Source organism: Rhinoderma darwinii, chromosome 2, assembly GCF_050947455.1.
Source record: "Rhinoderma darwinii isolate aRhiDar2 chromosome 2, aRhiDar2.hap1, whole genome shotgun sequence".
In the NCBI taxonomy this organism is placed as follows: Eukaryota; Metazoa; Chordata; class Amphibia; order Anura; family Rhinodermatidae; genus Rhinoderma; species Rhinoderma darwinii.
The window spans coordinates 16,179,414-16,206,670 of record NC_134688.1 but is presented as its reverse complement, the minus strand read 5'-3'; the positions used below and the strand labels follow the sequence as shown (position 1 = coordinate 16,206,670).

At 38.2% G+C, this 27,257-nt stretch overlaps 1 protein-coding gene across 11 annotated transcripts in view; it reads left to right on the top strand.

The window, feature by feature from the left end:
* The window catches only part of DLG2 (discs large MAGUK scaffold protein 2), a 1,355,189-nt gene extending 1,328,368 nt beyond the window's left edge, over positions 1-26,821 (top strand). For 5 of the 11 annotated variants that reach the window (XM_075851397.1, XM_075851403.1, XM_075851399.1 and 2 more), the window contains 7 exons: positions 5,778-5,877; positions 19,839-19,889; positions 20,894-20,995; positions 21,463-21,635; positions 22,187-22,296; positions 23,162-23,253; positions 24,565-26,817. In XM_075851397.1, the coding sequence (XP_075707512.1) occupies positions 5,778-5,877; positions 19,839-19,889; positions 20,894-20,995; positions 21,463-21,635; positions 22,187-22,296; positions 23,162-23,253; positions 24,565-24,671 (735 nt within the window). In that variant the 3' untranslated portion in view covers positions 24,672-26,817. Of the gene's footprint in view, positions 1-5,777; positions 5,878-7,743; positions 7,790-19,838; positions 19,890-20,893; positions 20,996-21,462; positions 21,636-22,186; positions 22,297-23,161; positions 23,254-24,564 lie in introns of all 11 variants that reach the window. The other 6 variants (XM_075851398.1, XM_075851407.1, XM_075851408.1 and 3 more) reach the window with 3 other exon arrangements.
* The last annotated feature ends 436 nt before the right edge of the window (positions 26,822-27,257 follow it).

Below are 27,257 nucleotides of genomic sequence, written 5' to 3'. Positions count from 1 at the left end.
GAAGCCCAGGTTGCTTTGATAGTGGCCTTCAGCTCGTCTGCATTGTCGGATCTGGTGTCTCTCATCTTCTGATCGCCTACATGCCACGCCGCATTGATGCAGTAATTCATGCAAAAGGTGCCCCGACCAAGTATTGAGGGCAGATTCTGCACAGACTTTTCAGTAGGCCAACATTTCGGTATTAAAAATTATTTTTGAATTTGGGCTTATATAATATTCTAATTTTCTGATAGACAAAATTTGGTGTTTTCATTAACTTCATCAACATTAAAAGAAGGAAATGCTGGAAATAGATCACTCTGTGTGTAATGAATCTATAGAATATTTTATGGAGTTTCTGTAAAGGATCTGCCAGGCACAGCTTCTGTGTATACTCCCATAGGTAATCAGTCTGCACCTGCTTCTATGTCTGTGAGACTGACTCCATCTTCCACCACTCAGGATGGCAGGCTTAGGAGTGGGAGAGCCTATCGCAGCCTGGCCAGACGGAGCTAGCTCCCGCCCTCTGTCTATTTATACCTGCCTTTCCTGTTCCTCCTTTGCTTGTGATTCTTCTCGTGTGGTTTCCTGGCCCAGCTACAGCTTCTACTATTTGATCCTGCTCCATACTGACCCTGGCTTACTGACTACTCTCCTGCTCTGCGTTTGGTACCTCGTTCACTCCTGGTTTGACTCGGCTCGTTCACCACTCTTGTTGCTCACGGTGTTGCCGTGGGCAACTGCCCCATTTCCCTTAGCTTTGTGTACCCTTGTCCGTTTGTCTCGTGCACTTACTGAGCGCAGGGACTGCCGCCCAGTTGTACCCCGTCACCTAGGGCGGGTCGTTGCAAGTAGGCAGGGACAGAGTGGCGGGTAGATTAGGGCTCACTTGTCTGTTTCCCTACCCCCGTCGTTACAGTTTCACTTTTTGAATTGAATTACTGAAATAAATAAACTCTTGATGATATTCTAATTCATTGAGCAGGACTGGTATGTGTATATATATATATATATATATATATATATATATATATGTATATATTATTTGATAAAGTCCAAATACAATGTCAGCCGCACAGCCTTGTAAATCGTAGGTGGGTGCCGACCTGCCCAGGTCAGGGCTAACAGACCTGCTGTAGTAGAATCCAAAAATCAGGCAGCACTCCAAGGTATAAGCAAGGTAGAAAAAGGTGCTTTATTGGTCCATATACACACGACGTTTCAGCTCAACACAGGAGCCTTTCTCAAGTGAACAGATTCATGTCATGACCACACATTTATAGGAGAACCAATGTTATAAAAAAGTAGTGCCAATAAAATGCAACAACACATATAAGGTTGCCAAAAGGTACATAGTGAATTCATATATGCAACATTAAATGAGTGAGGAATGTGTTAAAAAGATACTATCACAACAGGACTGTAATACATAACATAATACATTACAGAAAGTTATATAGTTTAACAATCTTTAAATTGTATATAATTAGATAGGATCGTGCACATGTGTAGATATCACTACACTTGAGGGACTCACCGAGAATAAGGATCCGGCTCCAACGTAAACACAAAACATGTGCTGCAATCACCATTGTGGAGCTGTCAGAAGCATTGGAAGCATTAGTATTCGTGCTGCGCATGTCATGCATGCGCAGTCACAAAGGGAACGCCAATCAGCCATACCCGAGGAGGGCAAATGCCAATCATAGACATGTGAAGAAAATCCACAATGAGAAATGGAATTTTAGGAGTGAAGGGGAAAAAACCTTTATCACTCCTATTTGATACAGGAAGACAATATGTGCTAGAATGTCAAATATGTATGTGCGTATATAAAGAGACCTCAGTCTACTACGTAGAGGATTAAATACTGAACCCTGAATCACGGGTATTCTGAAAAGATAAATCAACTCCAATTTTATTATTTGATAGATATGAGATAGATCATGAGAAAATATTAGATAGATAGATAGATAGAAATGAGATAGATAGATAGATAGATAGATATGAGATAGATAGATAGATAGATAGATAGATAGATAGATAGATAGATAGATAGATAGATAGATAGATAGATAGATAGATAGATAGATAGAAATGAGATAGATAGATAGATAGATAGATAGATAGATAGATAGATAGATAGATAGATAGATAGATATAAGATAGATAGATAGATATGAGATAGATAGATAGATAGATAGATAGATAGATAGATAGATAGATAGATAGATATGAGATAGATAGATAGATATGAGATAGATAGATAGATAGATAGATAGATAGATAGATAGATAGATAGATAGATAGATAGATATGAGATAGATAGATAGATAGATAGATAGATAGATAGATAGATAGATAGATAGATAGATAGATAGAAATGAGATAGATAGATAGATATGAGATAGATAGATAGATATGAGATAGATAGATAGATATGAGATAGATAGATAGATATGAGATAGATAGATATGAGATAGATAGATATGAGATAGATAGATAGATAGATAGATAGATAGATAGATAGATAGATATGAGATAGATAGATAGATAGATAGATAGATAGATAGATAGATAGATAGATAGATAGATATTAGATAGATAGATAGATAGATAGATAGATAGATAGATAGATAGATAGATAGATAGATATGAGATAGATAGATAGATAGATAGATAGATAGATAGATAGATAGATAGATAGATAGATAGATAGATAGATATGAGATAGATAGATAGATAGATATGAGATAGATATGAGATAGATAGATAGATAGATAGATAGATAGATAGATAGATAGATAGATAGATAGATAGATAGATAGATAGATAGATTGATAGATAGATATTAGATAGATAGATAGATAGATAGAAATGAGATAGATAGATAGATATGAGATAGATAGATAGATAGATAGATATGAGATAGATAGATAGATAGATAGATAGATAGATAGATAGATAGATAGATAGAAATGAGATAGATAGATAGATAGATAGATAGATAGATAGATAGATAGATAGATAGATAGATAGATAGATATGAGATAGATAGATAGATAGATAGATAGATAGATAGATAGATAGATAGATAGATAGATAGATAGATAGATAGATAGATAGATAGATATGAGATAGATAGATAGATATGAGATAGATAGATAGATATGAGATAGATAGATAGATAGATAGATAGATAGATAGATAGATAGATAGATAGATAGATAGATAGATAGATAGATAGATATGAGATAGATAGATAGATAGATAGATAGATATGAGATAGATAGATAGATAGATAGATAGATAGATAGATAGATAGATAGATAGATATGAGATAGATAGATAGATAGATATGAGATAGATAGATAGATAGATAGATAGATAGATAGATAGATAGATAGATAGATAGATAGATAGATAGATAGATAGATAGAAATGAGATAGATAGAAATGAGATAGATAGATATGAGATAGATAGATAGATATGAGATAGATAGATAGATAGATAGATAGATAGATAGATAGATAGATAGATAGATAGATAGATAGATAGATAGATAGATAGATAGATAGATAGATAGATAGATATGAGATAGATAGATAGATAGATAGATAGATAGATAGATAGATAGATATGAGATAGATAGATAGATAGATAGATAGATAGATAGATAGATAGATAGATAGATAGAAATGAGATAGATAGAAATGAGATAGATAGATATGAGATAGATAGATAGATATGAGATAGATAGATAGATAGATAGATAGATAGATAGATAGATAGATAGATAGATAGATAGATAGATAGATAGATAGATATGAGATAGATAGATAGATAGATAGATAGATAGATAGATAGATAGATAGATAGATAGATAGATAGATAGATATGAGATAGATAGATAGATAGATATGAGATAGATAGATAGATAGATAGATAGATAGATAGATAGATAGATAGATAGATAGATAGATAGATAGATAGATAGAAATGAGATAGATAGAAATGAGATAGATAGATATGAGATAGATAGATAGATAGATAGATAGATAGATAGATAGATAGATAGATAGATAGATAGATAGATAGATAGATAGATAGATAGATAGATAGATAGATATGAGATAGATAGATAGATAGATAGATAGATAGATAGATAGATAGATAGATAGATAGATATGAGATAGATAGATATGAGATAGATAGATAGATAGATAGATATGAGATAGATAGATATGAGATAGATAGATATGAGATAGATAGATAGATAGATACATAGATAGATAGATAGATATGAGATAGATAGATAGATAGATAGATAGATAGATAGATAGATAGATAGATAGATAGATAGATAGATAGATAGATAGATAGATAGATAGATAGATAGATAGATTAGATAGACATACTTCTTGAGGATAATGAGACATATTCTGTAATCGGTAAAGTTCTAGCATTGATGCATAAGAAAATTGTTTACTGACTTGAAAGTTCACTGGGGTACGACTGTACGGCAGAATAGCTTTAGATTACAGCAAAATAAATTAAAATCTAAAAATAGTTCATATCACATATGAAAAAAAATATAATAAGTACATGTCAGGGGCCGTGTTCTGGGTGGAAAAATGAGCTGTGCGAAGTAACAGAAAAGGCAAAAAGAAAAAACAGGAAAAGAATAAAACCATTGAAAGCATTTGGCTAAAATGACACAAAATAATGAGTTGCATAGACTAGTCAGCGAGGTGGGAGGATAGCCGCCCGGCAGCCATGTTTCTTTATATGTGTTATATGCAGGAAGGTCATTTAGCTCTATCATTACTTCTCTGCATGACGCCTACTGATAAACATATTTGTGTGGGAAACAATGAGTCTCACATTGGGCGTCTCATAGGAATGAATAGTGAAAGAGACTTCCGGTCCATACAGCAGACACTATAGAAATCGGCCGGTCACAGTGCGATCACATGACATAATTGCAGCCTGGATATTTCGGCAACAAAGCGCCTGGTAAGAGGATGACCTGCCCTACCTTTTACCTAGTGTACTTTACAAACGGGTCCCGCAATAAATAAAAATCACCGGTGTGTCTCTTTAATGGATTTTTTTATTTCAATTTTGGGGACCTTTGTTAGGCCTAGGGTTTAGCCTTCTCTACCTCTCTTGTGATGTTGCAATATGCGATTTTGACATCGCCGATTGTCAATCGAAGACCCAAAGTGACCGAGTTATGGATGTACTACCGGAAGTTGCATTGAGTCCTGAGGCCCATGTAATAAGAGCTATACGGTAGTTTCGGCCTTGCTGACCTCTGACCTGCCACAGAACCGGTGCCCGACTATGAGATCATTTTTATGATCATCTAGCATCGGACTTTTTTTGGCGCATGCCAGATTACCGGGGTTTCAGGGCCATGATGCACTAGATTATTGTAATTTTACGATAGAAATAGCTAGACAGATAACAGTTACAATTGAAAAAATAATTTGTAAACTTTGTAACTTTAAAGGAATGGGATGGAGTAATAGGGAGGAGCAATACCTTTAGTGTACCCCACATAGTAGAATATAAAATAAAAACAAATTTGCACAAAAAAATGCGCAGAAATTAAAGTTACTGAAAATTTGTCTTAAAAAAAATTGCATTCAACTTTTTATATTTTTAAATCTGTTTTCCTGCAGATACTTTGGTCACTGTAGTTCTATCCACATTTACGCACTAGTTTTGTCAGCATGAGTGTGACAAGAATTAGACGCCCCTGTTTTTGCCCCATGCCTTCTCTCCTTCACAGTCATTCAATGACAGGCGTAAAAAGAACCTCATCTTTTCACGAAAGTTCCCATTCTACAAGAACAAGGAGCAGAGTGAACCAGAAACAAGTGATCCTGACCGTAAGTAAAGCCTCGGAGATGATGTCACGTGTGGCACAAAAAGTAACGGGTGACACGCATGACACGATCCCTCCCTCTCACCCTATCACACATCTAGGCATTCAGGACTGATAGGCAGGAGAGGCATTGCTACTGTGACCTCTACATGAATACACCCTGGATCCAGCAATATAACTCTTGAAAACAGAAATTTGATCCAACTCCACCTATGCATGGTGGGATCAGCCATGTTTTAGGTTGATCTACTATTTCAGTGACATTGCTGAGGACACGAGGCATAATGTACTTCATCTTACTAGACCCATCTCAGAAAATGGTTGATTCCACTTGGCAACCGGTTGTAGGAGAGACTGACCTTGTAAGAACAAGCAACAACTTTATATTCCATATACAAGGAGGCTCTCGGAAGACTTGGCAATCTTAAAGCTATCCTGATGAAGGTCTAACAGGTCACTTCTTGTTCCGATCTGTTACGTTCTCGATCATGTGGACATTTACATTTTAAAGGATTATGGGTAGAATTGGCCTGTGACACCACAAAAGTGATGGACAATACAGACGTGGGCCTTTGTCAGGGATGAATTACAGCATGAACAAAAAGAGAATTTGTCCAAGGACCTCCCCCAAGGGTCTGACTGGTCAATCAGAGTAACAGAGGATCCTCTGGCCCAGGCACTGATATAATAATGAGCCACAAAGGTTCATTAGAAAACTTTGGAACCAATCACTTGCCACTAGGGTCTACTTCTTATGGGATGATTCACTAGTCATCTATTAGACGTTAGATGATCTGTACTGTGTATGTGATGATAAATACAAAGATTAGGATGGAATTAAAACTGGACGTGTGCATGTTTAGTAGAGAGCACATTTCCTTTGGTGGGCCCAAGGAACCCCACTCCGACTCTGGCCTCAAAACATTTATTCGCCCTTATCACCCTTTCCACTCTAAACCTCCTACCTGCCTGCTTTACAAACAGTTTACATTGTGTTTTGGGCACTACATGGCACTATGTGTTCACAGAAGGGCAGTATTATCTGGGAACAATATGGTATTCTTGGTCAGTGTTTAGTAATATTAGGGCAGTATTACGCTCCATTTCCATCCTTCCAAATAAAAATTAAAAAAACAGAAAACTGGGGGCACCACATATATGTTTTACCAAGGGCCTCCACAGACCATGAGTGGAGTTTCTTATTGAGTTATGTATTGGGGAGCCACTTTAACTACCTTTAGCAGGGGCTTAGTATCCCCAGAGTATTGCTTAGTAATAGAAGACAAGACTGGTGGGTGACACTGTTAATCTCTACACTTTTTTGGAAATTCAACATGGTCACTCACATTGGGCAGAAGAGATCATTGGGGTTATTCATGCACTCCACCAGGACTTTTGCTCCCAAGTGCCTAGGAGAGTAAAATGTCTGCTGGGGTTGGATCCGGATTAAGATATGTTCCATTTTATGGGCTTCTTAAATGTTCTCGGCCCACAGAGAATGTATGGAAACAACCAAATTGGAAAGTAAAAGTCCACGTAATCATAAGAGTCAATCTGGACACATCTTACTAACGTTCTCTTAAGAATTGTCAAGGCTTTAGGTCATTGCCAAGGTTTTTCTCTCTACCTTATGTACTTGACCTTGATGGTTGCTGTTCTTCTTCAAGGTCATTCTGCTTGTAACCCAAAGAAAACTATTATTCATAATGTCATCAAGCTTAATTCAAAGAATGGACAATGCAAGGATCCTGGTTGTTATTTTGCACGGTCTGTCATGGTAGTATTCATTTCAACTCCACTGACTTCTTCCTTCCTCTTCTGCGCCTCCTCTTCCTCTCTCATTGCTCACTCTCTGGGTACTGCTGGGCAGGACAGCCTCGGATTAGGTGACGACGATTATGGAACAAAGGCTCTGAGTAAGTTCCCAGGAATGGTCACTACATTTAAATCTTGTCCTCTCCCCCACCCGCTACCTCTTCTTATATTTGTTTCAAATTTTGTCCATTTCCTTTTCTTTTTTTTCCAAAGCCCCCCCCCCCCCGTCTCCCAGCATGCACAGACGAGAATTTTTTTATTTGTTGCCCACTAGTGAATGCCAAAACTATATGCGCTGTCAATTTTATAGTCATGCATGATCTTCTGATAGAATTCCATGTCTTTGGAGCTACATGCTTGTCTTCTTCTAATGCCGCTTTTTGATTCATTGTTACTCTGCTTTGTAAGGCTGATGGCAACTTATGTCCGAAACACGTTAAACCCTATAATTGTATGCAGGTCTGTATTACTGAAAACATTCACACCCATGGGTGGGCTTACCAGGAGATCATATGAGGCAGATATCTCCGGAAATGGCCGACGATCTAATGTGTAGGTGGGGAAGTCCAACAGTCCCTACAGCAAATGTTGACGGAAAGAGGAATCGGGTGTGTTGGGTTTCAACATGTCCGATCCTTTGTTCCATCCGGAAATATGTCTCCTCCTCACCTATTGAAATAAACATCAACGCTTGGGGGGAGTCAGCCAATTCTTATCTAATGTGTAGTCCACTTTATTAGTAAGCTAATAGAAATTTAGATGTAGCTATGGATGTGAATTGAGAAGACATGTTGTAACCCAAGATAATTAAAGCTAAATAGGTGTAAAGCTGCTAAGCATGGTCTCTCTTTCAAAAACATCCATTTGTTTCTCTTTTTTACCTCTCTAAGCGGGGTCAGACTGGCCCACCAGATCACCAATCAATCTTCCGGTGGGCCCAGACTTTGAAACAACAATGGACCCCAAAGTTAAAGCAGAAGACAACCCAAATTGGAGTTGACTTTGGAGCCAATTACTTGGCACTAAGGTCTATATCGTATGGGATTATTCATAAATAACCTATTGGACCTTATTCGTGATATGTCCTGTGTGTACAATGAGAACAACATAGATTACGATATGATTAAAAGTGAACGCACACATGTTCTGTATAGATGAAGAGTGGGCTTTCAAAATCATCTCCTATGGTGGGCCCAAGGGACTGCAGTCTGACACTCCACTCTTGCCGGCCAGCGGTCCTTTGCCGCTGATTTCGTCAATTAACCCCTTAAATGCATTTTAGGGGTTTTTTAGCACATCGGCAGGCCCCACTCTGAAATCGCGGGGTTTGCCGATGGTTAGCATGGCAAATGGAGGCCAAACAATGTCTGCCATGGATGGAAGCCTATCAGGACCAGCCTCCGAAGTCACTGTGTCGTTCCCGATGCACACTGTCGCCGACATTGTTTGGCCTCCGTTTGCCATGCTAACCATCGGAGAGCGGGATCTGCCGATGTGCTAGCTAATTAGCACCCGTCCCGCAAAAACAAGCCCTTACACAGCTTTTTTGACTGAAAAATAAAAAAATTATGTCTCTCAGAATATGGTGACGCAAAAAATAAATAATTTAATAAAAAAGTTATTTATTGTGCAAACGCTGCAAAACATAAAAAACACTATATACATATGGTATTGCCGTAAGCGTACCGACTTGCAGAATAAAGTAAAATTTTATTTATTGCTCACGGTGAACAATGTAAGAAATAAAGAATTGAAAACGCCAAAATCGCTGTTTTTTGGTCACCTTAGCTCAAAATTATTTAATCAAAAGTGATCAAGAAGTTGTTTGTACCATAAAATTGTACCAATAAAAGCTACAGCTCGTCCCGCCAAAAATAAGCCCCCAGACCAGTATGTGATGATAGAAATGTTTATTTTATTTTTTTAACAAAAAGTATTTTCTTTGTAAAAGTAGTCAAATATAAAACAACCTACATAAATTTGGTATCACCGTAATCGTATTGAGACGCAGAATAAAATTAAGTTGTCATTTTTACCGCACGGCGAAAGATGTAAAAACAAAAGCCCAAAAACAATGGAGGAATCGCAGCTTTTTCCAATTTCACCCCGCAAATATATATTTTTTCCGTTTCCCAGTACATTATATGGTACTTTAAATGGTGTCAATAGAAACTACAACTCCTCCCGCAAAACGTAAGCCCTTACACCGCTCTATTGATGGAAAAACTTAAACGTTATGGCTCTTGGAAGGCGGCGAGTGAAAAATGAAAAAGCAAAGAAGGATCAGTCCTGAAAGGGTTAATTCATTTCTAAAATAAAAAAAAACATTAATGACCACATGTGGGGTATTGCCGTACTCGGGAGAAATTTATTTTCTAATATTGGGCGGCTTTTTCTCTTTTATCCCTTGTGAAAATTAAAAAATGCAACATTTTAGTGGACAAAAATGTTGATATTAATTTTCACGGCTTAATTCCACTAAATTCTACAAAAAACCTTTGGAGTAAAAATGCTAACTATACTTCTAGAGAAATTCCTTGAGGGGTGTAGTTTCCAAAATGGGGTCACTTTTGGGGGGTTTCTTCTGTTTTGGTCCCTCCAGGGCGTTCCAAACGCGACATGGCACTGAAAACCAATCCAGCAAAATCTGCGTTCCAAAATCCAAAAGGCGCTCCTTCCCTCCTGAGCCCTGCTGTGGGTCCAAACATCAGCTTATTACCACATATGGAGTATTGCCGTAATCAGGAGAAATTGCTTTACAAATGTTGTGGTTCTTTTTCTCCTTTAGACTAATTCCACTAAATTCTGCAAAATAACTGTGGGGTCAAAATGCTAACTATACCCCTAGAAAACCGCCTTGAGGGGTGTAGTTTCCAAAATGGGTTCACTTTTGGGGGGTTTCGACTGTTTAGGTACCACAAGACCTCCTCAAACCTGACATGGTGCCTAAAATATATTTCTAAAAAAAGGAGGCCCCAAAATCCTCTAGGTGTTCCTTTGCTGCGGAGGTCTGTGTTTCAGTCCATTAGCGCACTAGAGCCACATGTGGGATATTTCTCAAAACTGCAGAATCTGGGCAATAAATATTGAGTTGCGTTTCTCGGGTAAAACCTTCTGTGTTACAGAATTTTTTGTTATTAGAAATGAATTTCAGCAAAAAAAAAATGAATTTGTAATTTTCACCTCTACTTTGCCTTAATTCCTGTGAAACACCTAAAGGGTTAAGATACTTTCTGAATGCTGTTTTTGAATACTTTGAGGGGTGAAGTTTTCAAAATGGGGTGACTTTCTAATATATAAGGCCCTCAAAGCCACTTCACAACTGAACTGGTCCCTGAAAAAAATAGCCTTTAGAAATTTTCTTGAAAATATGAGAAATTGCTGCTAAAGTTCTAAGCCTTGTAACGTTCTAGAAAAATAAAAGGATGTGAAAAAAACAATGCAAACATAAAGTAGACATATGGGGAATGTTAGCTAGTAACTATTTCAGCGATCCTGTGCCGTATACCCACTAATACCAGTGATCGACTGCAGCGATCATGTTGGTATATAAGCACATCATGTCCATACGCAGCGGCAGGGAGGAACGACGGCGATCTGTGAGGTGAGCCGAGGCTCTTTTCTTTTGAAATAACTCAGAAAACCCCTTTAAGTTGTATTTTTATACACGTATGCTGTGTGCTCTCCAAAAATGTCGATTTTGGCCTTTATAATAGCTGTTTATGGTTTGCAGTATTTCTTTTTATCACATTTGCAGATAATATTGCACGGCCTCTGTTTCAGCGTTTTTGACAGCACAAGCTGATATAGACACGTGTTATATATAAACTTTGCACACACTGATCTATTATTTTTACATTGTTTTTGTGAATAAGCCTCTGCTTGTATGTGAGGCCCAGTTCACATCACGTTTTTGGCGTACATTTGACGTATACGCTGGGAAAATCTCCTGACGAATACGTTTACTATAGGTTGTGACAGATACCTAACAGTGGCATCCGCCACCCAATAAATCATGTGCTAGTTCTTTGTATTGACCACACACTTATTTATATGTTCCACACATATATTCATGATAATTAGATCACTTCTAAGAAGTCCTTTTATCCTTGATTTTTGTAGCCCCCTCAAGAAAGACCTCTCATCCCATTTAATAATCTAGTCACCCACATCTAGCCCTCTTTTTTTAATTTTGGCATTGTATCTGCCATTACTACCTCTTGGGGTAGGGAAAGGGTTCTTTACGGTTAAAGTGGTTAAACTATTTAACCACTTTAAACGTAAAGAACCCTTTCCTATATTGATGTCTGAATCGCCTTTCCTCCACATGTAAAGAATGTCCCCTGATCCTTTGTACTGTTCTGGGAATGGATCAATCATGTGCTAGTTCTTTCTATTGATCACACATATATTTATACGTTAATCGGATCACTTCTAAGATGTCTTTTTATCCAAGATGAACAAGCCCCGATTTTTGTAGCCTCTCAAGAGAGACCTTCCACACTATTTAGTCATCCGCCTTTGAGCCCGCTTTAGCTCTCCTATATCCATTTTACAACGTAGAGCCAAAAATGAAATGCCATATTCGAGATGCAGTCTTAGAAAAGAGTTATAGAGGGGTAATATTACATCACAGGTTTTTGCATGCGTTATAGGGCATACGGACATCATGGGGGTCCCCCACTTAGGAACCCCCCTTTACTAGCAATTGAGGGTAGCGGCTTATAAGGAATACATACTCTGGCAGACTCAGCCTGGCCTTTACTTTGATGATCGCCCATTCATTTGATTGGACATTCTGCAATACTACATTTCCCCTGTTTGAAATGTGTGGCTAGACTAAGTAATGTGTTATTCCTCCCCCTCCGCCTTCTCTTCTTGCAGTTCAGACTACATAGGGTTTGCTTGTAGTCTGTAACCATGGAAACACATAGCTCTGCATAGGAGCTGTAGAGACAAATCAGTAGGATACTTTTAGTGAAGACTATTTGCAAAGTTGGTTCATTTTTTATTTTAAATGCATTGGGACAATAAAAAAAAAAAAGTATTCAGTGCAAAAGTGTACATGCCCTTTAAGAGAATATCAAATCTGTCCTTCATCCTGAGGCATGTAGGCGGAGGATTAAAAATTTAAAACATTTATTTGGCAAAACTTCTTTTTTACCTACTATCACGGATGATAATATCGGTCATGTCTGGAGTTGCTCTTTCAGCGTGCGCTAATTTCTTCCCCAGATATAACAGTCATTTCTTGGGACATTTTCACTGCTTCCCTCTTAACCTCCTATGGTTTACAGTCCAGCCGAATTGATGTCACACCAAGATAAGAAAAAGGGCAAAGCAGCAATAAAAAAGTGTTTATGGCAGAACTGAGACATAAATAGCTGAGTATTAGATTTTCTCTAAAAGAGACTCAACTTTCCAGACAGCGGGCAATGATGGAAATAGCAGGTGTCCAGAGAATTATAATTTCACCGTGCCAAATCACAGGAAGAATCCAATAATCGGACTGCTTCACAGTCCCTGATCCTGTACTAAACGACCGTTCATAACACAAGTACCAACAACTTTATCATTACAGAAGGAATATTCCTAAAATCATTATTTCTTATATAGCACCATCCTATTCCAAATTAAGTAATTGTTTACAAGATGCATAAAGGCCCTTTTACACCGGACGAGCGATCGTTACTCCGATTGTCCTGTCTAAAACCCACTTAAGGTAGGAGCCCTGTCCTTAAGGCCCCATACACACGGGGCCGCAATTGCGGGCACCGACGGCCGCGGACAGCCGTCCGCATTTTCGGCCCGTGCTCCCATACAAAGTATGGGAGCACGGGCCGTAAAAAGCAAAAGATAGGACATGTCCTATCTTTTGCGGTACACCTATACAGCCCGGACACCTTCCCGTAAATAAACGGGTAGGTGTCTGTGGACAATAGAAGTGAATGGGTCCGCAATTACGGATGATTTTTATGGTCGTGTGCATTGAGGCCCAAGAGATTACCATCTATACAGAGTACGAACTGGATGCAAGAGCTCAAGGGAAGGCGTAAAGGTCATTTTACACTGGCCAATTTGGGCCGTAAAAACGAGTGCTGATCAACGAGACCGTTCGTTAATTGGCACTCGTTTGCTCCATTCACAAGGAGCTATGATCAGTAATGTATGGGGATGAGCGATCGTTATTACGCATTTCCATCGTGTCGGCAGCACATCTCCCTGTTTACACATCTTCCTGTCCATACTATCTACTCTTCTATACTTTTCATTGGCCATCCAGTAGTCCAGAACATTTGATAATCCAACACCTACCAGGTCAATGAATGTTTTCGCATCCACCATCTATGACATAGACATCTATGGGATGACCAATGACTGATGCAACTGATGACAAGCAATGCATACATTATATCCAAAATGGATGAAAATAGATGAAATCAACCGTCACATCCGTTGTATCTTGGTCCAAAGCCAAGTACGCCAACAGTTGGATTAGTTAACTATGACGAGAGAAGATGTGTCATGGGTGCAGCATTTTGGAGGCCCTTGGAGAAGATGTATTCTGATCATTTTAACTTGGATTTTAGAAGAGCTTTTTTATTTGCTAGCAATCCATAAAAGCATTAGGGGTTGTCCACTTTTTTATGAAGGCCCCCTGAAAATAAGCTGAGAAAAGGTTGTCCCATGGCTGCAGCGATCAGCTATAATCTGCTGGGGCACCTGCAGCAGGTGTTCTATTTCCCTGCAGCGCCACCACAGGGGAAGTAAAGCATTACATAGTACCAATAGAAATCAATAGGCTGTCTATGTAGTCCACTGATGTGTTGGGTCCTCCAGTGGCATAGGCACTCTTTCTAGCCGCTCTTTTCTCCAGCTACTTGGATGAGGGCCTTCATATTCTTATAGGATAGTTAAAATTGGATTTCTAAACCAGACAACCTCTTTAACGACAACTTGTCATGTTTCCACATTTCGGCAGCAGTGGACAGTCCTGGTTACCAGTTCCCATTAAAAAAAATTTGCTATAGTTAATCATTCTGATGGGCAGAAGGGGGAACACTGGGCAAAACACAGGGTACCAAGCACAGCACTGATCAGCCATCACCTAGTAAAGTCTTATAAGTCGCTTGGCCCATCCACACATGGACATATTAAAGGGCTCGTATCTCTTTTGGCAACCTTCCTTTATTTTTAGCACATATTTATCTCATATGACATGGCGATATCTACTGAAATGTCTATTGATTACAATAGTCAGCTTTATTATAAGGAGGAGCCACTCATCAATAAAGGATTATAAAAAAGAGTGATTTTTATTTCAGAAACAGCGCCACTCTTGTCCATGGGCTGTGTCTGGTATTGCAGCTCAGTCCCAGTCACTTGAATACCGTAAGACCTACATATACATTGACATGATTGGCGCTGTTTCTGGAAATCTAAGCAGACAATTCCTATTGAATTGCTGAAGATTACATTTTATGAAAGCTTCACTTTAAGCAAAGAGCTTGTGCTATCCGCCTCTAGTTTCCCCATTCGACTAATAAATTTAGTAAGAAAATATAAAATCTTAGCAATCCACGTCAGACGTCCCGGTGACAGGTCATTTTTTCCTAATATTATTAAGCCTTGCTAATTTTTGCCACTAAAAGCGGAAATATTAGCAGTTCAGAATGCCTCTCCTGTGATCTCGTGGAAGCGATTAGCTTTCATCCTGCTAGAAAATGGGTCAAGATATAGTTTTTCAATTAACTGCAAAATATTTCAGGTGGAGCATTACCCTGGAGAGGAAAAAAGGGTTTGTGAAAGTTGAATTCATCTTCCTCAATGGCACCCGGGAGACTGGGACAGGCGGAGGTTTCTCTAAAATGTCTTTATTTTTCATACTTTTATTTAACCATCAACTACACGGACGAGCTATTAGTAGTGAGAGTGGGGCCTTCAGAAGATATTATGCACAGTAGGCCGGAACAGACCTTGAAAATACCAAAAAGATGGGAAAAATCGAAATAGTTCCTATCATTGGAGTGAACACCGACAAAGGGAGCCATAGGACAAAATAGAATTGGTCCTCCTTCTCTATGTCGTGGTATTTTCTTACTGATGTCCAATGTTCTCCAGATGGTCTCCTAAGTCAAAGGGTCTTGTCTTGGCCGTTCAAGGGTTTTGGACGAATTACCATTTACTGTATGCTATTATCCTACTAGGGACATCCTTAGACAATAACCGATATTGGGCATCTGTTTTTCATGGACTACTGCCTTCCATGACTGCAGGAAATATCAGAAGAACCACCACCAAGTAGATCAATGTGGTCTAGACAAATACGTATTTAGCTCCGCCATTGTAGTATCCGTCATGCAGACGTCAGGCTGCAATTTACAGCTGATTTATATTCTGAAGTGGAGTAGTAGGCATTAAATATTTGGTGTCTGCTGACAGGTTGACTAGGTAGTTGTAGTCTGTAGTCAGTATTCTGCTGACAGATTGGAAAGGCAACAGGTACATTTGACTTGGGGTTACTCCCGCTCATAAAGGGAAGTTTTATGATAATATAAATACATTGGTGAATTATTGTAAATGGAGTTTCTTGGTATATAAGTGTAGTGTAGTGAAAGAAAAGTCCAGGCTTGGAGGGACAGTCCTAAAGGTCACCCCCCCCCCCCCACCACCACCAATATATTTACTCACCTCTCACTTAACCATGTTGGTCCCACTGTAGACATCATTGCTTCTTCTGCAGACTGGTGGTGGAAGAAAGGCAGAGGCCTCAAGCAGCTATGGCCTTGACTCTCCCATACATATCTGTTCAGCTCAGCCAGTACGGGTATTATATTTTTGGGAGCAAGATAAGCAGCTGCCAGACACCTCTGATTCCGCCTGTCTCCTGGGGAAACAAAGCATGGAACGGGTTAAAACCCAACCTGATCCCACCCTTGGTTGGGAGATAGTCAGGATGCCCATGTACTTAGTCAGTCTAGCCACTTGGGGCACTGTTTACTGGTCCAGAATTTTTTTTTTACCGAATGGGGAGAGTTGTATACAGCTCAGTTATGTGAAGTAATAAAAATATACAGAGAAATAAAATTCTGTGGTATAAATGACTCGTACCTATATGTGTTCCCAAATGTTTATAGGCACATAAACGCTACAGAATATTTCTCCTTTCCTGGATTGTCCATGGAAATGGCAGTAAGGTCAAAACAAGATGGAATGATCTAGATGAAAAGGTTTACGGGCTGGAGGAAATATTTTCACATACTGTTATAAAACGTCCGTACAAGGACACTTGATTGTGCCGGAAAAATCTGTCTCCCGCAGATACGGCTTCAGCTAAATTCATAGGAGAGATGGTTATAGACTTCAGGCAGTTATAATAGAGAATCAGATCTGCATACTATAAATGTAGACATGAAAAATCCCTTTTATAGTCTGTGTTGGAGGGGGTGCGAGGGGCGTGATTTTTGTGTACGCCCCTGAGGATAGATTTTCAATACCAAAAATATTGCCAATACAAACGCTTTTGAGTTTAATGCATCTGATAAAAGAATTGTATACCTATAGCAAGCACCAGGAATGTACAGACAGCAGGGGGGCACATAGCAAAATCAAAATGCCCCTCCTGGGGCTGATTCTATTTAAGGTCCTATTACACGGCCCGATGTGGGCTGTGTAAACGAGCGCCGATCAACGAGACAGCTCGTTGATCGGCGATCGTTTGCTCCTTTCACATGAAGCAATGATTGCTTATGTATAAGGTCGAGCGATCGTTGCTACGATCGTTCGTCTCCATACATTTTCATCATGTCAGCAGCACATATCTCTATATACCCTGTGCTGCCGACAACGATAATTTATAATGCTGCATAAAAGAGCAGATCAGCCGATGAACGAGCGTTTACTCATTCATCGGCTGATCGTTGCCCTGTTTACACAGGACAGTGATCGGGAACGAGCGTTCATATGAACGCTCGTTTGCCGAATCATTGGCCCATGTAATGGGGCCTTTACCCTGCTTACCCCACCGCCACTGCTAGGGCTGTCTAATAAACTTGGGATTGGTATAGTCAGAAATAGTGGGTTCGTTAAAGGTAAGTTCATCCCTGAACAACCCCAGCCATCCCTGCATTTGATGACTACTCTATTCTCTATGAAGTTTCTGAAGAACCACCATAGGGCATATCCCGGAGATAACGGATCATCTACTGCGCTTGAAACAACAATGATGAACAAACCCTCAACTTTGGAGCTAATTCGTTCAAAATAAAAACATAACAAATATAAAAATATTTGGAAATTGAAGCAAAGTAGTCAAGTAACTCTTAATTAAATTTATAAACTTTCTGCTTATGGTTCGATTACAGATGCTGGGGTTCACTTTATGGGCCAATGACTACAGATTATTTGGGGATGGAGCCACAGTAATCACATGGCTACTTCACAATTGTTCCATGGTGGCAAACTACGGCCTATCATATTGGCAAAGAGTCCAAGAAAGTAGCTTCAAAGTAAAATAAAAATCATTTACAAAAAGGGGTTCTCCGCTTACGACAATCCCTACTTGTTAGAAGGGTCCCTTGACAAGGAGATGATCAAAAAGTGTCTCCCTACTGGGACCCCCAGTAATCAGCAGTAATCTGTGAGGATATTTGGTAGCAAGTGTGCAATTACTCTGCAGCGCCACCACAGGAAAAATTAAGTATTACACAGAGGCCATTCATATCAATAGGTTGTCTGTGTAATGCAGGACAACATGCTGTTTTATGGTCACCTCGTCACCCACAAAAAAATGGAAGAAAAAGTGATCAAAAAATCATTTGTACTCCAAAATGGTACCAATAAAAACAACAGCGCGCCCCGACAGAAAAATAAAAAAAGTTATGGGTCACAGAATATAAATATTTTTAACACTTAGTTTATTCTTTGTAAAAGTAGAAAAACATAAAAAAATATATATAAATTTGGTATCACCATAATCATATTGACCCCGAGAATAAAGTCAACATGTCGAGTCTACCGCACTGTGAACGCAAGTCGTCCTACAAAAAATAAGCCCCTATACAGCTATATCGACAAAATAAAAAAGTTAAAGGGTTAATTAGCAATCTACCCTTTGGTCTGAGCCATCAAAATGCTGGTGGCTCATATTAGTACTCATTACCAGCCCATTAATAGTAATGTGGTAGACACAGACAATTGTCCTCAGAAGAGGACTGAAAAACTTCTAACTTGAAGCGGATGTCCACTTTAGATAATTCCTTTTTGTTAGAAGGTTCCCCCAACAATAAGGACATCACAGGATGTCCTGCTGATTGGACCCCATCTGATCGCCTTAATAAGTGAACCCGGCTGCAAGTGTTCCGTTTCCCTATAGTGCCACCACAGGGGAAATGAAGCATTACATGGTGCCCTTTGAAAACAATGGGTTGCCCATGTAACACATGACATGTCAAGTCCTCAAGGGTGAGAGACGCTCTTTGTATCAGCTTTGCACTCAAATTGATGAAGGCCCTTTTCTATTAGCTCAGAATGCCATAGGAGTATTTGCAAATAGGTTTTCTTAACAACCCCTTTTACTTAACAGCCCAAATATTTTTTGGTGGCTGCTCAGCAAACAGTATCTACAAAAATGGTAGGCTGTTTGAAGATCTTCCTAATTAATATTTTCTATGCCAAATTCAATTTTCAGTCGTCTTTTTACTTATAAGTGATCAGCATTCTTCACTAAGAACAGGTGGGATGCAACCACCCCCCCCCCCCCCCAACCATAGGAGAGGGAACTTATACTTTGTGTCCCACAGATGTGAAGAATTCCTTTATATTTCTCATCAGACTCGTTTTTGGTCTTATGTCTCTTATATCATGATACTAAGAACAAAAAGGAAATTCTTCCAGGGGAGGATTCACACTGTTATGTTATTGATTCATCGGACAATGAAATATCTCCACGCACAATCCTTCCCATTATATATTAACAAAGACCCCGGCTCCATTGTTTAACAGGATCAATAATTCATCCCTTCATTAATCCGCGCTGCAGGACCCGTCACGTCTCCCCCTCTGTGTTCATGTTCTTGCTTCCTATTCTCTTTGTTTTTATGGTTTACAACATTTGGTGTTTTTTTTTGTTTTTTTATCTGTCTTTAACAGGAGGACAAGAAGACTGTATTCTATCGTATGAGCCAGTAACCAGGCAGGAGAGTAAGTTTCCCGGAGACTTTCAATATGTACATACAAAATTATATTGGCTGTGCAAAATGGAGGCAGCTACCTGGCATTGAGGATCATGTTAAATACTTTTTGTAATTTATATATTATAATAATTATTAATACTAATAGAGAACCAATACTTTCAGTAATTCTGACACATAAGGCTATGTTCACACTGTCGAAAGCAGTTCCTTCACATTTGACGGGAAGAATAGCACAGCATGGAGTGCCATACTTGCCCTCAACGCACTGAAACCCTGATTGACCCTACTATAAGTCAATGGGGTCTGTCATAGCGATGTGGCTTCTATTATGAATGGTAGCCAAGATGCAGATGTAAACATAGTCCAAGGAGTGATCCTGGATTAATTCAGTAACCATTCAGCAACAAACCCTCTAGTCTGATGCCATTGCTTCCATGTTTTCAAGTCCAGCAGAAGATCAAGACTATCCAGTTGATTGGAAATGTACTACTATTATCATTATTATTATTATTATTATTAAAGTTCCTTTAATCCGGCCTGAGGGTGGCAGAGCATGGCACAGGGATGCTGTCTTTGGTATCCTTTGAATCTCTGTGTCATGCACCGCCCCCTCAGGCCCTGCATTGGTGTATCCATTTTGCTTGGAGTGTTCTTTTAATTGATGACCTCAATTTACAGTTTTTTAGTAAAGAAAATGTTTTTGGGTGACTAATAGACAAACCTACTAATAACATTTGTATATCCCAGTTTTAAGGCAAGACACAATGTCACTGACTTCTTTTTTAAGATGTTGATGTAATTTTCCGATACAAAAATCTTTCCAAGATCCGTCAGTCATACTCAACATAATGTAAGGTGACCCTCAGAGGTGGCAGCTTCTTCCTTCCATACATAAACATTTATTTTCTCTTCTGAATTCACGATTTTTAGTAGAAAACCTCCGCCGATATCTTAATACTGACCTAGGATATGCAGAATATAATAAAGTTATTGCTTGTCATCTCTCCGCAGTTAATTACACCAGGCCGGTCATTATTCTTGGTCCCATGAAAGACCGGGTCAATGACGACTTGATCTCTGAGTTCCCCGATAAATTTGGCTCATGTGTTCCTCGTAAGTATAATGAGTTTTAATAATGTTTAATGTGTTTTGAATTCTATTGTGATGGACATTTTCTATGCTAGGCAATGTTTGAGGATGCTTCATATACAAACAACTCATCTTAAATAAGTGACCACCTTTTAACACCATGTCATTTTTAGGTTCAAAATATCTGTATAGGAGTCAGAGCCCCGTTTTTTTGTTACAGAGCTCCAAATACCCTGTAGGCAGCCAGAACTTTATCATTTAAAGGGAACTACTCGGTAGGTTTGGAGCCACTAAACCGTAAGCATGCCCTTGTGTAGATGGGGTTTAGTATTTTAAGCCTGCCTACATAAAAAAAAACGGACATATAGGGAATAGTTAGTAAAGTAAATTTCAAGTTACCGAAAGGAGTCCCGCGGCTTTGGTTTTTGGTTTGGTTCTTTTTAACAATTTTCTTAGATTATTTTTTTTACCTACTTTTGCCCACTGTATAGATACAACAAGACCAAAGAGAGACTACGAGGTGGACGGAAGAGATTACCACTTTGTCATATCTCGGGAGCAGATGGAAAAGGATATTCAAGAGCACAAATTCATCGAGGCCGGGCAGTACAATGATAATTTATATGGAACTAGCGTACAATCTGTCAAGTTTGTGTCAGAAAGGGTAAATTATTTCCTCTTTGTTTGTTGGCCCCAATATTACCCCAAAAAAATTTGGACTTTTTTTTAAATTAACATATTCTAAGGGACTTTCCAGATTATGATAAAAGTCTTTATGGGCTCAAAATGTATAAATAAATTATAATATACACTTTCCTTCTAAATTCCCTCTATTCTCAACCCCTGTCACTCCCCGATCCCCTCTGTTTTCAAGTGAATGTGATGATGTCACGTTCACAGTGATGTCGTGTTACAATGGGGGCCAATCCTCACTATTTGACTTCATCGTGTTGGTCAACATCCAGTCACGTGACACTGTGGATGTCGTTTCATCACATTCACTTGTAAACAAAAAAGACCAGGGATTGGGAATTGAGAAAAATTTATATTGTAAGTATATCACAATTTTTTTTATTTTTACATGTGACTAGATTGGCCTATTGTTATAAACCGTAAAAACCATTTAGTCATATTATTGATTATAATTTTATAATATAACAGAACTGTCAGGTGTTTTTCATGGTTGGTCTTATTTTTTCACCTCCTTCCCTACAGGGAAAGCACTGTATTTTAGACGTATCGGGAAACGCTATCAAGCGACTACAAGTAGCACAACTTTATCCTATAGCGATCTTCATTAAACCCAAATCTGTGGAGTCATTAATGTAAGTACATTAGTTAGGGCCTGGAATGAAGGTGGGTTTACATCAGCTCTAGGGTGGGGTTTGGCTTGCTCTTGGGTGTGGCCTCATTATTTAGAAATCTATGAAAATGCTGGAAAGTATGTTATTCTCTGTGTAATGACTAAACCATTGTCCACTTTGGTCAAACCCTACTCACTAATTAACGTGACTGCCCATTACACTCCATAATAGATTCCTCACTTTGGGACTCGTATAACTTTAAAGATTTGACTCCCTTAAAGGGAATGTTTCACCTAATTTTTAATTTTTTTTACTAGTTAACATTCTATACTGAAACTTACTCTTTTCTCTCATTTGTTTTTATTTTCTGATTGTATTTTTTTATTATAATTTTTTTTGTTTACATGCTTATGGGGGCAGCCATGTTGCCTGAGCTGCTTCAACAGCTGCAGAGATTTGCTATACAGCAGGCGCCTGGACATAAGAAACGGTCCGAATAAAACCTATTGACTTTTATCACAGAGTGTAGTGAGCATGCTCTGTTCTATGTGCTGAGGTCACTGTGCAGGGAGAGGGAGGAGGGAGGAGGCGCTGAGCTATCCTGATAACCTGCTGCCAATAGTGTGTTCCTGCGTTATCTGCCCCCACCTTTATAAAAGAGGTGTTCTCTTTTATTGTAATTCTGCTCCCTAATGATAGATGATTCTGCCCCAGTGTATACAGCACAAGCTGAAAATATATGGAAAATGTAAAAAAAAAAAAAACCTTACCAAATTTTATGTTTAATATAAAAACTTGATGTAGACCATAGACCATTTTCCATTGAATTTACATCTGTAGCAATTTAATACTTTTTAAAATCATGTTTTATTATTATTTTATACAGGGAAATCGGAAAGCGTCTGACAGAAGAACAAGCGAGGAAAACCTATGATCGAGCATTGAAATTAGAACAGGAATTTGGAGAGTTTTTTACAGGTGACTCCTTAAATATCTCTTTCTGTCGTGAAAACCCCTCACATGTTTTTGTTGATTTTTCCCTAATTTCTCAAAGCCGAAAAAATTTGTGGTCACTGTTGTTAACGCGCACCTACCATTAAAAAACAAAAACATTCTAAGAAAACAGCAGCATTAAGTGTTTCACTAATCCACTTGATTAGATTATGCTGCTATATTTTTCGACTGACTGTTATTATCAGTAGGGGCTGATTTGTAAGCGGCTCCTGTTCAGGTCAAGAGGCCCCTAGTGGTGACAACAGGCAGCTGGTATTTTCATAAAGTTATGTGCAGGGGGATGATGCTTTGTATTAACAAAAAATTAGCGCAATAGCTTGATCTAGTATCTTAGGAAATCACAAATTATTTGTGCAGCTGGTTTCTTAGAATTTTTTTTCAGTAGGGTCAAGGGTTTTCTTTATTTTTATTAGTATATCCAGTAATATGTTTAATAAGTATGAAATTGAAATCTTTAAAGAGCAACTCTACCCAAAATTCTAAATCCACACTGCACAGGGAATTGATGCCGATCCTACAATTTCTATGCTACAATTCTGTGGTGTGGGTCAGAAATGTTTTTTACTTATTTTTCCCCAAATTGGAGTAAAGATGATGAAACACTAAAAGCATGTGGACAACGCTGATAATGGTCTGGGGCGGTTTTTCAGGGTTTGGCCCCTTATCTCCAGTGGAGGGTAATGTTAATGCTACAGCATACAGATTTATTTTACACAATTGGAGCTTTCAACTTTGTTGTAACTGTTTAGAGTTCGGCCCTTTCCTGACTGGGCCCCTGTGTACACAGCGAACACCATAAAGACATGGGATGAGGAATTTGGTGTTGAGGAACTTGAGTGTCTGCAGAGGGCCCTGACTTTAGCCCCATCCAACACCTTATGATAAATTGGAACACCGATTGTAAGCCAGTGTCTGACCTCACAAATGCTCTTTTGGCTGAATGGGCACAAATTCCCTCAGACACTCTCCAAAAGTTGTCCCTGAAGAGTTGTTGCTGTTGAAAGGGACCCAACTCCAAATTAACATCCATGGTTATGGAATGGGATGTCCAATAAGCTCATATAGGTGTAATGGTCAGGTGTCCAAATACTTTTGGCCAGATAATGTATCTTCTATCCCAGTGTAGGGGCAGATCCTCACTGAGTATGGACTGAATTTTTTATTTTATGTAGAATGGCACTTTAATTTGTTCTATGCAGTGACTAATCTCGGTTGTACAATTGTATCTTATCCACAAATAACATTGTCTCTGAAAATTTTGGTAAATTTTTGCAGCAATCGTTCAAGGCGACACTTTGGATGATATATATAACTCCTGCAAACTGGTAATTGAGGAACAATCTGGACCCTTCATCTGGATCCCTTCAAAGGAGAAGTTATAACTTAGCAACTAATATAATTCAAGACGAGAACTTGACCTTATTTTTTTCTTAAGATGTTTTGATGTAAATTATCTCCTTGAGGTTTGTGAATTTTCAATGAATGTAGAATAACAAGGCGTCGGACAGAATTCTGGATCTTCAAAAACAACCAATGATTGTTGCATTGTTGACGGGACCGATGCATGGACAGTAAGTAGCCGATCCCTCTGTCATTAATGGAATTACTTATACTGAAGAAGCTTAATGCCCAAGACATCTTCACCCACGACTCTAGACCTTCACCGTATGCTCCTGGCATGGAACCCAAGTGGACACTACATTCTGTTCTACTCGCTAGGATTAATGTGTCAATTGCTTTTTTTGAAAAATCTTAATTCAGTCTCTTAAGCTTCTTCTCACTCATAAATATAATTTCTAGACTTAAAAAAATTGGGACAAAATTGAAACAAATTTTTTTTTTAATAGAGATTCAGTTCATTTTACCCAATCATACCCCTAAAATTCAATACAAAACCAGAAACGATAGCATGTTTTATATAACATAACACAATAATTTATTGTCATCCTTATGTTGTGTTGGATCTTGTTTATAGAAAGTTTTTTTAATTTTGTTAAGTGTTTGCCTTTTTTTTTTACCCAAATTTGTGGTCAAAGGGAAATTTCTTTAAATGTTTTATTTTTTTTTATTTGGTCAAAACCTCCCTATTTCAAGGATATTCTTTTATGTGGGTCATTTATGTGAATGCTGTATAAACTAGTATAAAATAGTTAACGTGGGTGAGAAATTGGTCAAATAATTTTTTAATGAAATGGTATAAAAGCTGAATGAATGTGAAGTTAGAATTTATTGTTGAACATTTTTATAAGCAAATAAATAGTTAATATATGTTTTACAGTCAACGGACGCAAACAGGGGCTACAGGGAGTGCAGAGGTAGCAGTCGCACTTTGGCCCTGGTGCCTGAGGGGGCCCAACGGGCCCTCTGGCACATAAATGATATAAAACTTGTGCTGCTGATATCAATGTGACATTTTTAAAACGGTGGGAAAATGTAGAGGAGATTTACGTGTGAGTGGGATGTGTTGTTTTTGGATTTTTTTATTTTCATTTTTTTACTTGAAAAACATAGAAACTGTAAATATAAATGTATGCAGAGGAAACCCCTTTATCGACTATTAGGGTATGTTCACACGGCCTATTTTCGGCCTTTTTTGGGGCCGTAAACACACGAAAAACAGCCAAAAAGTCGGAAAGCAGAACGCCACCAAACATCTGCCCATTGATTTCAATGGGAAAAACGGCTTTCTGTTCCGATGAAAACGACCGCGTAAAAAAACAGCCGCGAAAAAGAAGTGCAGGACACTTCTTGGGACGTTTTTGGAGCTGTTTTTCATAGACTCTATAGAAAACAGCTCCAAACACGGCTCCGTATTTTCAGACGTTTTTAGTCTCGTGTGTGAACATAGCCTTAGGTTTACTCTATTTGTTGGGAATCTCCTGAAGTCATTTCTTGCGCATTCACTGCAATTACATATTTTGATCATTAAGAATTTTTTGTGGCTCCCAAATATTAAGTCTCACAGTCACAAATGTTTGAATATTTATTTATTAATGTTTAGTTTGAAATATAATACGTGTCCATCAAGTTTTAAAAATCGATTTATTTATTTTTTGCTATGGAAAATAATTCTAATATCCCATGAAAGTTTTTGATAGATGTAATAATAGTAGCTGTAACAGCGGCAGTCATGTGGCACTCCATCCCATCTGCCCATTTCCCTACTGTCTGGAGGTTATCAAGTAGATAGGGCAAAGGGAATAGAGTCGCATAGGACTGCAGGATCAGACTACACACAGGGCTGGTCTGTAGTCTGTAACCATGGAAACACATCGGTCTGCATAGGAGCTGTATACACAAAACGGCAGAGCATTTTCTAACCAAAACTATTTGTAAATTTGATTTATAATTTATTTATGATGCATTGCAGCAGTAAAGAATAATTGGTTGCATAAGTTTACACAACCTTTACACAAGACCGTATACGTTTTCATCGGATACAATTATCCTTTGCATTAGAATATTTTTATAAAGAAATTCATTTCCTTCCCTAATATTTTTTAATTTACCTTAGTTTACTTTATTTTATATATATACAAACACACATGAAAATTATAAATATATATATATACATATATATATAATTTTTTATGTTTATTTACCGTTAATTTTTATTTTTTGCCAGTTTGTATGTTGAGTATTGTATTTAAGTGCTTTGCCGATTACCTATTTATTTTATGTTTTGCAGTGAAGGCTTTTATGACATTCCTAATGCCCAAATTTGTTTAATTATACACACACATATATATATATATTTAATTGTATCTATTTCTTTATTTAATTATCTATTTTAATTAATTAACTTATTATTTATTTTTGTATTATTCTTACCCCAGGGGTCTTTTGTAGCATTTTCTCTATTTGTGTGCTGGAATATTAATCTGCCACGTATCAGGTCACATTATAAAAATAGTCGTGAGTCTTTTTTGAATTACATCCGTCAATCTGCTAAATACAAGTCTATTACA